This window comes from Mus caroli, chromosome 8 (genome assembly GCF_900094665.2).
Source record: "Mus caroli chromosome 8, CAROLI_EIJ_v1.1, whole genome shotgun sequence".
NCBI lineage: Eukaryota > Metazoa > Chordata > Mammalia > Rodentia > Muridae > Mus > Mus caroli.
In genome coordinates, this window is record NC_034577.1 from 9,487,214 (window position 1) to 9,499,933 (window position 12,720).

General features: G+C 48.7%; 2 protein-coding genes across 2 annotated transcripts in view; both read left to right on the forward strand.

The window, feature by feature from the left end:
* The window catches only part of F7 (coagulation factor VII), a 9,957-nt gene extending 8,736 nt beyond the window's left edge, over positions 1-1,221 (forward strand). The window contains 1 exon segment of the mRNA XM_021170517.2: positions 138-1,221. Coding sequence (XP_021026176.1) covers positions 138-730 — 593 coding nt within the window. The 3' untranslated portion in view covers positions 731-1,221.
* A 2,008-nt stretch (positions 1,222-3,229) lies between these two features.
* The window catches only part of F10 (coagulation factor X), a 20,371-nt gene continuing 10,880 nt past the window's right edge, over positions 3,230-12,720 (forward strand). Inside the window, exons 1-3 of the mRNA XM_029480662.1 lie at positions 3,230-3,411; positions 4,979-5,139; positions 12,251-12,275. Of these exons, the coding sequence (XP_029336522.1) occupies positions 3,306-3,411; positions 4,979-5,139; positions 12,251-12,275 (292 nt within the window). The 5' untranslated portion in view covers positions 3,230-3,305. The remainder of the gene's footprint in view (positions 3,412-4,978; positions 5,140-12,250; positions 12,276-12,720) is intronic.

The following is a 12,720-nucleotide window of genomic DNA, read 5'->3' on the forward strand; positions in this document are numbered from 1 at the left end:
ATGGTAGGATATGTGCCATGAGGCATGGTAGGATATGTGCCATGAGACATGGTAGAATATGTGCCATGAGGCATGGTAGGATATGTGCCATGAGGCATGGTAGAATATGTGCCATGAGTGGCGTGGTGTCCTCCCAGGTGAACATGACTTCAGTGAGAAGGATGGGGATGAACAAGTACGACGGGTGATACAGGTCATCATGCCCGACAAGTACATCCGCGGCAAGATCAACCATGACATTGCCCTGCTCCGCCTTCACCGGCCTGTGACCTTCACTGACTACGTGGTGCCTCTGTGTCTACCTGAAAAGTCCTTCTCCGAGAACACCCTAGCCAGAATCCGCTTCTCGAGGGTCAGTGGCTGGGGCCAGCTACTGGACCGTGGTGCCACAGCCCTGGAACTCATGTCCATCGAGGTGCCCCGGCTGATGACCCAGGACTGTCTGGAGCATGCCAAGCACAGCTCTAACACCCCCAAAATCACAGAGAACATGTTCTGTGCTGGCTACATGGACGGTACCAAGGACGCCTGCAAGGGTGACAGCGGTGGCCCACATGCCACGCACTACCATGGCACATGGTATCTGACAGGTGTGGTCAGCTGGGGGGAGGGCTGTGCAGCTATTGGTCACATTGGGGTGTACACCAGGGTCTCCCAGTACATAGACTGGCTGGTCAGACACATGGACTCCAAGCTCCAGGTTGGGGTTTTCCGACTCCCACTACTGTAGCTCCTTGGATAGCCCAACCCGTCCCAAGAAGGAAGCTACGGCCTGTGAAGCTGTTCTATGGACTTCCCTGCTATTCTTTGTGTAAGGGAAGAGAATGAGATAAAGAGAGTGAAGAAAGCAGAGGGGGAGGTAAATGAGAGAGGCTGGGAGAGGGGAAACAGAAAGCAGGGCCGGGGGAAGAGTCTAAGTTAGTGACTCACAAAGTCACTCAGAGGGGCTGGGCAGTGCAGTCACAGTCAGGCAGCTGAGGGGCAGGGTGTCCCTGAGGGAGGTGAGGCTCAGGCCTTGCTCCTGTCTCCCCGTAGCTGCCTCCTGTCTGCATGCATTCGGTCTGCAGTACTACACAGTAGGTATGCACATGAGCACATAAGACACGTGAATGTGCCAAGTGCATGTGCGTGCGTGTGTGTCCATCATTGGCACTGTTGCTCACTTGTGCTTCNTGTAAGCACCCTGTCTTTGTTTCAATTAAATGAGAAACATGGTCTCCACGTGTAGGGTCATGCTTCCGGGTTGCCTAAGGGAGTGTTTCTGAAGTACAGTGTGCACCCCTGCCATGGACTGTTTCCCCCCTGGCAGGGACCGGCTGATTTCAGCACACCTTGGGGATACCTGCTGTTACCCTGGGTTGTCCTTAAGTCCCTGAGTGGAGCCTCTGATGTCAAGTCACATACACATCGGCGGGGCTGCTCTTCCTGGGAAAAGGAAGGGGAAGGTGGACTAGAGTCNAAGAGTAAGCTGAGAGGNCTTGATCAAGTGTCATGGCCTTAGTTTCCCCAATCACTAGTAGGTAGGCAGGCATCCATCTCACAGAGACATCCTGAGTTGCCACCAAGGGCCCTTGGGAGGCCTTACTGAGAATCTAGCTCCCTGAAGACTGACATGCTCAGTATGGGTTGTGCTTATTCTCCAGTCAGCATGTCCTTTCTGGGGATGGGGCCATAGAGAGGGGAGGCGACAAAGGNAGGATCCCCTCAAGCCAGCTTTAGTGTTTGTCCCTAGTCCCAGACCACAGGTCTGCTTGAGTACCTCACAGACTCAGTGTAGGCTCAGTGACACAATACACGGGCATCATCAGGCAGGGCAGCGATCAGGCACCAGACTCCAGCCAACAGCCACCAGAGCACCGCGCAACTTTCCCAAGTTCTGTTATGTCTGCCACAGCCTAGGAAATGACAGTGACTTCCCTCCTGGTGAGATGCCAGCATCAGCCTCAACATCTGAGGTCATGGGTGTGTGTGTGTTTGTCAGGTACCCACAGCACACCAAGGCCCTCTCAGCACTGGTAACAGTGATAAGCCAAGTGCCATCACCATACTCTCTGGCTACGTGTATGCAGCCACAGGCATGAGCCATTGCCTAACCAAACACCAGTACAGTGAGCACGAGAAGCCTACTGCTGCTCACTAATTAGCAGGCATGGTGCGCATGCTCCACAGACTCAAAAATAGCTCTGCCAGATGAAGCTTTGAAGGAGGAAGGGCTCAGCATGTAGAAGGTGGGGTCAGGGTGAGCACTGCCTCCTCACAGGCCAAAGTTAAGGAGTTTTGTTGTTGTTGCTGCTGGAACTGCTCCTGCAGTTCTCCAGGGACACTGGAGCATGGGTCTCCAGTCACTTCTGGTGACAGTCCATGAACTCAGGACCTATGAGTCTGACATTGCAAGGAACATTTAGGGGCTCAGGGGAAAACCCACTTCCTTGCCTGTAGCCCCAATTACATGTACACACACACTCTCAGAAGAGTCAAATGGCCACAGCATGTGAGAGAAGCTGTTTCCACATCTATAGCTCTCAGATGGCTTACCCTTCCCTGGCCTCCTCTTTCAGGACCAAGGGAAATGGCTACTCCCCTGCAGAACCGACCCAAGGTATGAGCCACATGCTCTGCAGAAGTGCCATCGGCCATCAAGCACCAAGACTCCACTCACACAGTCTCCACCCTCCAGGCCTATGGGAAGGCTGGGAGTGGCAGGCCTGGTGGGCAGAACACACCCCCAACCCTGATGATTGCCACATGGCCCTGTGGACTTCCCTGGATGTCACGTATCAGAGAAGTGAACTTGTGTCAAGACACCAACAGTTCAGGGTTCCTGTCCCCCAATAGCTCAGCCTATTTCCGTGACTACAATAAATAGCCATTGTCCAAGAGACACATAAACCTCACACCTGCACCTCTGTCCGGAGTCAGCAGGGCCCAACCAGAAGATTGAGGGCTTGGATTCAAATCCCACATCTGACCCGACACCCATGCTTTGCCTCATGTCCATCTCAATTTCTGTTCCTGAAAACAAGGAGGGAGGACTGACCCCTCTACCAGCTGGGTAAGTGCCAGCAGGGCTGGGGTGAGCATTGGAGAACCAGGCAATCCCCCATCAAATGCTATTGTTGCTCTCTGCAGGAAGCAGGCCCTGCCTGGCAGTTCTGGATAAGGGTAGCCTCCCCTAGAAAGGCTGGGGCTGGTCACCACAGTCCCCAGTTCCCTGACCTCATTGCTGGCCCAGGGCTCCAATCAGAAGGCTGAGATAACAGAAGGCCCATGGCCACCTGGGGCCCAGGGTGAGTGAACCTTGCCCCATGCCTGTCACAGCCACTGCCGTCCTTGACCACACCATGGGGAGCCCGGCGCAACTCAGGCTGCTCTGTGTTGTCCTGGCCAGCCTCCTGCTCCCTGGGAAAGGTGGTAAGTACTCCAGCCCTTCACGGTGAAGAGCGGCCCGGGGAGAGGCGGTGAGGGTGGGTGGGAGGGTGAAATGCTTGGTTCACTGACCAGCGACAGGCTGGCTTCTAAAGATATACATAGAGCCAGCTGTGAGTACCCGTGCAGAGCACATGGAGATTTGAATGAAAGGGAACGGAGAAAGGAGAGGAAGGGAATGGAGACAAAGTGAGAGAGAAGCCATGATAAGGAGAGAGGGGAGGGCAGAGAAAGTGACACCAAGACAAAGCCACCCCAGACATAGAAGACACAGGAGCCAAGGCCCTGAGCTTGGGGAGCTTGGCTGGACCAGAGACTGCACAAGGCAAAGCTGTACAGGCAGTGAGCAGCTCCCAGGCCTGCTCCCCCCTCCCCATAAGGGCTTATTTTAGCTAGGGCTCTGCTCATGCAGAGCTGGCCTTGCTCCAGTACAAGGAGAAGCCTCAGCAACACTGGGCAACTCGCATGTACTGGGACCTTAATGAGGAAAACATCTCTGGGAAACCTGCTACCACTCAGTNGATGGGTCGATGCCAGTAAGCCACTGGCAAGGTCAGTCCCACAGAGACAGCCACTTGTTTGAGGGCAGCAACATGTGGGAACTGGACAAAGGCCTCCAGTAACAAAGCACACAGCCAACAGTGAGCAGCAGGACCCTCCCACCCCTCGTGTCAGGACATTTGGAGTCCTTGCTGGGTTCCGTGGACAGTGTTCACCACGTTATAACACTTTAGTTCTGGGCTGCCAAACTTGATTTTATTTAAATCAGAACCTATGGCTGTTGGCGGCATGGTGGGTCTGTGTGACCATCTAGGGAGTAAGCATAGTGTTCTAGCTAAGCCATTCATGGAGACTGAGGTTAGTCCGAAGAGCGAGAGCTGGAGGCCCGGCCAGTCACCTTCTTTCCCTGGGTAGGGACCTTTAAGCACCTGCTCTTTCCAGGCCTAGGAACAGCNTTGGGCAGATAGGCCAAATGCCTTTGTAGGAGCACATTCCCACTGAGACGAAAGCAGATGACCAGGAGATAAATGACATCAGAGAGTGGCTGGTACTGTGACCAGCATCAGGACGGGGGAGGGGAGGGGGCGTGAAGCTGGTGAGGATGCTGGCCCTCCCGAAGGGTCGTGCGATAGGGTTACCCACGCGTGCAACTGGATAGGCACACCAGCCACTCTTGCGTCCCCTGGCATGGACAACTTAAGGGTTCATGATTTCAGAGGGCTTAGTCTATCATGGCAGAGAGGGTGTGACAGGATGGAGCCGCTCCTGCTGTGGCCACCAGGCAGCAGAGGAAAGGGAGGCCATCTGGCGGACTTCCCTTTCTCCTCAAGCTTCCAGGCCATGTGGCAATGCTGCCCACACCACTCAGGGTGCAGCCTTCCCCTCAGTTAGTTCTCTCAGGAAATGCCCTCATGAACACATGCGGACGTGTCTCAGTCTCCCAGGCTGACAAAGGAGATTAATCATCACACTGTGGAAGGATATTCCAGACAGGGGAGAAGGCCTGTGTAAAGACTGGGTGAGAGGGCCTTTCACCTTCCCTGTCTTCTAGTGTTTATTAACCGGGAACNTGCCAACAATGTCCTGGCGAGGACTCGGAGGGCAAACTCATTTTTTGAAGAGTTCAAGAAAGGAAATCTAGAAAGAGAGTGTATGGAAGAAATTTGTTCTTANGAAGAGGTCCGTGAAATCTTCGAGGACGACGAGAAGACGGTGAGTTGGGCCAGGTCCAGGCTGGGTCCTCTCAGTTACTTATTAGCTGAGGCTGGACCATCCCATCTTCTGGGCTGCTACAGGGTTCCAGGCTGGCCCAGAGTTGTACCTTTACCCACAAGCCTGGGAAGGGTAGTCAGAGAAAGCAACCTAGAGGTGAGAGGAGCAGGCATAGCATCCTGGCTTTTGCCTGTGGGGCATTCATTTTCATCTCTTCAGCTCTCCTCCTGAGTAGGAAAACTGAGGGGAAGAGACATGGCCCATCACAGAAGGGTAATGAGAACTCACGAGTGTGGCCAAGTTAACCTGTGGGATATGAATGCACACCNTTGCCTTCAACCTCCCACTCCTGTGAGTAAAGAGCTCTGTGACTAGGAAGAGCATGCCAACCACGCAGACACATGACAGGAGGCCCACGGCACCACCAATCACCACCAATGAACAGCAGGGGTGAGCCTGCTCCTTTTCCCTAGGAGAGGACCTTCAGGTGCCCAGTAGAAATCTGAGCCTAAATAAACAAGAATGAGCTAAAGAGAACAGAGTCCCCTTCCCCCACCCCCAAAGAAAGGGGGGCCAAGGGAGAGCTTAGGAAGGAACAGGCAGCTGTTGGACCCAAGTGGAAGCTGCAAGGCCCACTGGCACCATCGAAGGCCACTGAGTCAGGCCTGCACCACTTCANGGCCANGCCACTGGCTCCACTTAGGAACTCAGTCACCTTTTTTTTTCAGTCACCTGTAGCCAGGATCAAGTGACCAAGACCACCAGGGGAGTTTAGGCTAGTGTGACCCCTGAGGGGTGCAATCAGGGCAGCTGCTTTCAGATAGCTGTGACTAAAGGCATTAAGTGGTTCAGCTTTCACTATCAAAGGGTTCTCTCGGTCTGTGATCGCTTCATTTCATGAGCTTAAGCAGGACACTATAGCAGCAGCCAGAGGGAGCATGCTCTCCTCAGGGCAGACAGGAAGCAAAAGGTGAAGACAGGAAAGCACTGAATCCAAGATCCTAAGGACAGTNCCCACCAGGTCAGCTAGACCCCNGGGTGTGCCCCAACTGAAGTTTGCAGAAGCTCCCAAAACGCCACCACCTGGGGACCAAGTGTTCAGTTATGACCCTCAGAAGGANTGTTCATATTCAAACCATAAGAGAGGCCAAGTTACGAGGCAAAGCTGGCTCTAGGAGTGGAAAAAAGGATTAATTTATGCTCGTCAAACAACCAACAGCCTTAGGAGACTTACTGAGTTCAGGACCCTGGAAACGTGGGAAGGACCAACGTCGTCCTCTACACAGGCACCTCGGACTCCCGAGGCTCTCCATCCTCGCTTTACCTTCAAAGACGTTCAAGTCCAAGCCATTTGGACTTAATCACAAACAATTTCCTCAGGAAGGAGTTCCCCATGNACTNTAAAATCATCCCCTGGCTCGGTCGAGACACCCCCCGCCTTGCATCACAGGACCCAACAAATGTGAGGATTGTTCTGGAACCTTGCTGTAGCTAACGATGTTGACTACGCTTAAGAATATGAACACCNCTTCAAGGATTCGTCCATTTATCCCATATTCAGGGAGAACTGGCTTAGTAGAGAAGATTTAAAGAAGTCTTGGAAATGAAGCTGACAGAAACCAACCTGTTAGGGACTGGAGAAACCTGTACATTTCTTTCTTCCATCTATGTGGTGCAATCTTTTATAGCCCTCCGCCTCTAACCACACCCAGGCTCCTCAGCAAGCTTGTCAGAGAAGTGGGGCTGGGGATGATTTCCCCATTCCGATGTCACCCACAGACAAGGAGTCTTCTAGTCGCGGACCACTCTAAGGTGGCTCTAATGGGGTAGTTGGATTTACTGGTCGTGAAAGAAGTATGCAGCACTTAAATTGAGCAGTCACAGCCTTTTGAGACTCAAGCCAAGGCCATTCACTGCAGTGAGGCCATGCCACACAAGACAAGAGAAGGAGGGAAATGTATCGATGAGTGTCCTGGAAACCACACCTCTGCAAGTCGGTCTAGAGAGAAAGCCACAACCCGGTCATGTGACCAGATACCACCTTACTTCAGCAGATTGTGGTATTCAAGAGAATTCTTATGTTGCTGTCCACCACAGTCCATTTCAGCCACCAGAAAACAGAAAGGGAATCAAGAATTCTTTTTATTCTTCATTGTGGTGGCACATGCCTTTCATCCCAGCACTCAAGAGGTGAAGGCAGGTGGATCAGTGTGAATTTGAGGGCCTGGTCCAAGCCAGCCAAGGATACATAGTACNGGCCTTTCGAAGGAAGAAAGGAAGGAAGGAAGGAAGGAAGGAAGGAAGGAAGGAAGGAAGGAAGAAAGGAAGGAAGAAAGGAAGGAAGGAAGGAAGGAAGGAAGGAAGGAAGGAAGGAAGGAAGGAAGGAAGGAAGGAAAGAAGGAAGGAAGAAAGGAAGGAATCCTTTAAATCTTTGCTACCAAACCAATGGTTTATATCTAATGAGAGAATCCATAATTGCAGGATTTTTATTTTAAGCATCTGTTTAAAGTATGTATATATATNNNNATATNNNNATATATATATAAAACAGTTCAGTAGATAAGGAATTGCCTTTTTCAATAAGTGGAATTCATCTCAATCCTTTTGTCTTGCTATAACAAAATANCTTAAGCTAGGTAATTTACAAACATCATGAAGGTTTTACTCATAGTTATGGAGAGTGGGAAGTCCGAGGATAAGATGCCTGCAGCTTGGGTGTCTGCTTCCAGAGGGATCCCTGTTGCTAACTCCTCATTTGGAAGACAGAGGAAAGGGCACACGGAGGAATGCTGAAAGCTTCACAAGGCCTCAGTCACCATGGTGCAGAGCTCCATGGACCCAATCACCACATACAAGCCTTAACCCTTCTGCGAAAGAAGAAAAAGAGAAGAAAGAGATAGTTATACCTTCATTATGTCAAGACTTAGCAAGCTGGGCAGACACAGCTGACCCTCACGGTAGCTCCTAGAGAGTGTGCAAGGGGGCAAGAATTATGGGAAGGGATACATGTTGTATTTGGGTAAACTCATCTTCCTAGGTGTGGTTCCTAAGCCAGGTTCCTGACCTACCACGTAGGATTGCGTGTTAAGAAAAGAGACAAGAGTATGTCTTCAGCAGGGGATAGAGTCCACTCTTTATAAACACTACCACTGAGTTTCAACCTGTGAATGGAGGGCAGTACACCGAGGCGGTATTCCAACACTTGTGCATTTATATCCTAAAAAGGCAAACCTCACACCAAACAGACCCTAACACAAACTGAATCAGAGATCTGAGGGCAAAACAAGAAAAACAAAAGCAATTAGTAGAAACATAGATCATGGAAGATAGCTCAAAAGAGAAAAATTAATCAACTGGACTTTGTCAAATTTCTCTGGGAAAGAAAAAAAAAAACAGTTAAGATGTGAATATGCAAGCTACTCACCAAGAAAGTGTTTGAAATTCACATGCCCAATAAGGGGTCCAGCATCTATAGAGAACTCACAACCCAAGAGAAGTGAACTCCTAAGAAATTCAATGAACAAAAGACTCAAACAGCCACATCACCAGAGATGAAATACGGTGGCAAGCCCCCAAGAAGATATTCCACACCACTAACTATCTCAGGAATTCAAGATAAAGCCACAGCGCTCGCTGATAGTGGGTATCAGTATACCTGTGGCCAGTGGCTGGATGTACTGATAGAAGGCAGGGCTGCAGGCTTTGGAACCACCAGAGGGTCCAAATTCATGTACTTTGAAATAGTGTGAATTTCTCAGAAAGCCATATAAAGTGGCCCACTGCTGCAGGAAACCAGCCCTGAGTACTTAACTGAGAAAGAAAAATCTCATTGTCAGACGAAATACCTTATGTCTTGCATAAGGTATAAATGTTTATAGCAGCTCCAATTGTAGCTACCCCAAGCTGGAAACAGCATTAGGGTTGCCCACCATTGGGTGAANGTAAGCACAGTGCAAGCCAGTAACAGGAAGATCAAAATGGGGTCCACAGTTGCCTGGACGTGCTCTGGAGGCATGACGCTGAAGGAAGAGAATTTCACAAGCTTGCTTCACATATGATTCTATTTATCAAACATTCTTTAAAAGCTATTGCCTTATTGAAGATCAACCAGTTTGTGGTGGGTACCAGCACTTAGTAGGTTCAGGGGTAAGTGGAGAGCTCTGATTGAAAGGTAGGGTGAAGATGGGGCTGTGGGTTTCGATTGTGTGGGTGGTCACACAAGTCTGTACATGTGCTAAAGTTCAGAGAACTGCACACCAGAAATAGGTTTTACCGTGTGACATTTAAATTAGGAGAAAATATTTGACTTTTTTTTTTTCTGAGACAGGTACTAATGTAGCCCAGGCTGGCTTTGAGCTCACTATGAAGCTGAGGAATAACCTTGAACTTCAGTCCTCCTGCCTCAACTCTGAAGTGCTAGGATCACAGGCATGTGCTTTCATGTCAAAGTTTGTTTAATTTTTGGAAATATAGTCTGCACCAAGCAGATCTCTATAGATCTCTGTCTTTTCCTTTCACCCCTGAGACTGAATCAAGGGCCTCCTATGAACTAGGCAAGGGCTCTACTCCAGGCTGTATCTCCCAGTCTACACTGATACTTTTTTTTTTTTTTTTTAGGTTTTTCGAGACAGGATTTCTCTGTGTAGCCCTGGCTGTCCTGGAACTCACTTTGTAGACCAGGCTAGCCTCGGAACTCAGAAATCCACCTGCCTCTGCCTACCAAGTGCTGGGATTAAAGGCGTGCGCCACCACCGCCAGGTGAAACATTTTAATAACAGCACACTCACTGCCAGGACTAGCATAACAGGGTCCNATAAACAAGGTGGCTTAAAGTAACAAAGTAACAAGGATTTGTTCACTTGGCCTTTCGGAGGCAGTGAGTACAAAGTCAGGACCCGGCCAGGCTGGGATCTTTTGAAGTCCCAGAAGAAGCCAAGCTGTGGTGCCCAACATTACCCAGACCTTGGCTGTCTCCCGTGACCCTTCCTCCACTGTTAGCTCCCGTGTCTTTTCCTTACTTTGAAATGGACACTCTCATTGGTTAAGAACATATAATCCTGGATGACCTTTCCTGGGTCTTCACCCAGGAATGCTGCTTAATTTGCATTAAGCAAATTTGCATTAAGCATTAAGCATGGGAATGGATGCTTAATTTGCATCCATTAAGTTCCATTTCCAGTTAAGATCATATCTGAGGTCCCAGCTAGATCTGAATGCGGGCTGCTGGGGTTGTGAACCAACGGTGTGTACTGTGACCTGTTAAAGATAATTAGCAATCCACACTTTTCCCGCAGATGCCTGGTAGCCAGTGGTCTTGTTCTTAATTTTGGGCATGAGGAATCCTTTAACTGAACACCATACTCCACTCCAGTGGTATATAATGAATGGATCCATTTCGACTTCTTGCTGGCTACCTTGAAATGTTGTTTCAGTATTCAGCAGCAGCCATGTGTTGAAGCAGATTGCAGATGGANGTAAGCACAGTGCAAGCCAGTAACAGGAAGATCAAAATGGGGTCCACAGTTGCCTGGACGTGCTCTGGAGGCATGACGCTGAAGGAAGAGAATTTCACAAGCTTGCTTCACATATGATTCTATTTATCAAACATTCTTTAAAAGCTATTGCCTTATTGAAGATCAACCAGTTTGTGGTGGGTACCAGCACTTAGTAGGTTCAGGGGTAAGTGGAGAGCTCTGATTGAAAGGTAGGGTGAAGATGGGGCTGTGGGTTTCGATTGTGTGGGTGGTCACACAAGTCTGTACATGTGCTAAAGTTCAGAGAACTGCACACCAGAAATAGGTTTTACCGTGTGACATTTAAATTAGGAGAAAATATTTGACTTTTTTTTTTTCTGAGACAGGTACTAATGTAGCCCAGGCTGGCTTTGAGCTCACTATGAAGCTGAGGAATAACCTTGAACTTCAGTCCTCCTGCCTCAACTCTGAAGTGCTAGGATCACAGGCATGTGCTTTCATGTCAAAGTTTGTTTAATTTTTGGAAATATAGTCTGCACCAAGCAGATCTCTATAGATCTCTGTCTTTTCCTTTCACCCCTGAGACTGAATCAAGGGCCTCCTATGAACTAGGCAAGGGCTCTACTCCAGGCTGTATCTCCCAGTCTACACTGATACTTTTTTTTTTTTTTTTTAGGTTTTTCGAGACAGGATTTCTCTGTGTAGCCCTGGCTGTCCTGGAACTCACTTTGTAGACCAGGCTAGCCTCGGAACTCAGAAATCCACCTGCCTCTGCCTACCAAGTGCTGGGATTAAAGGCGTGCGCCACCACCGCCAGGTGAAACATTTTAATAACAGCACACTCACTGCCAGGACTAGCATAACAGGGTCCNATAAACAAGGTGGCTTAAAGTAACAAAGTAACAAGGATTTGTTCACTTGGCCTTTCGGAGGCAGTGAGTACAAAGTCAGGACCCGGCCAGGCTGGGATCTTTTGAAGTCCCAGAAGAAGCCAAGCTGTGGTGCCCAACATTACCCAGACCTTGGCTGTCTCCCGTGACCCTTCCTCCACTGTTAGCTCCCGTGTCTTTTCCTTACTTTGAAATGGACACTCTCATTGGTTAAGAACATATAATCCTGGATGACCTTTCCTGGGTCTTCACCCAGGAATGCTGCTTAATTTGCATTAAGCAAATTTGCATTAAGCATTAAGCATGGGAATGGATGCTTAATTTGCATCCATTAAGTTCCATTTCCAGTTAAGATCATATCTGAGGTCCCAGCTAGATCTGAATGCGGGCTGCTGGGGTTGTGAACCAACGGTGTGTACTGTGACCTGTTAAAGATAATTAGCAATCCACACTTTTCCCGCAGATGCCTGGTAGCCAGTGGTCTTGTTCTTAATTTTGGGCATGAGGAATCCTTTAACTGAACACCATACTCCACTCCAGTGGTATATAATGAATGGATCCATTTCGACTTCTTGCTGGCTACCTTGAAATGTTGTTTCAGTATTCAGCAGCAGCCATGTGTTGAAGCAGATTGCAGATGGANGTGTTCTGGAACACTCCTCAGGGCAGGTTACTGGCAATGGTTACCCTTAGTGTGAAATGCCTGTTTTCTCTCATGTGTTTTAAAATATTCTTTTNTTCTTTTAGAAAGAATACTGGAACAAATATAAAGGTGAGAAATCTTCTATCTCAATCTTAAGTGAGAGAGACTCCTTAANATTTTTTTCCAAAAGTTACTAATTTTTATTTAATAATTTTTATTCATTTATTTATAAGGGACGATTGTTTGTTAGCAGCATTTTTTGGATTTATCAAATGAAAGAATCTTCAAGTTGAGTTGAATTGTCCTATAATAATCTTTCTAAAAGAATGCTTTGCACAAAACTTAGAGAGTCTGTTACATTTTGCCCATGATTGCTCTGGAGAATCAGAAGGCAGTGGGTTTAGTTTTCTGTTTGTTTGTTTGTTTGTTTGTTTGTTTGTTTTTGGTTTTTAATATTTTTTATTAGATATTTTCCTTAATTACATTTCCAATGCTATCCCAAAAGTCTCCCATACCCTCCCCACCCCCAATCCCCTACCCACCCACTTCCACTTTTTGGCCCTGGCGTTCCCCT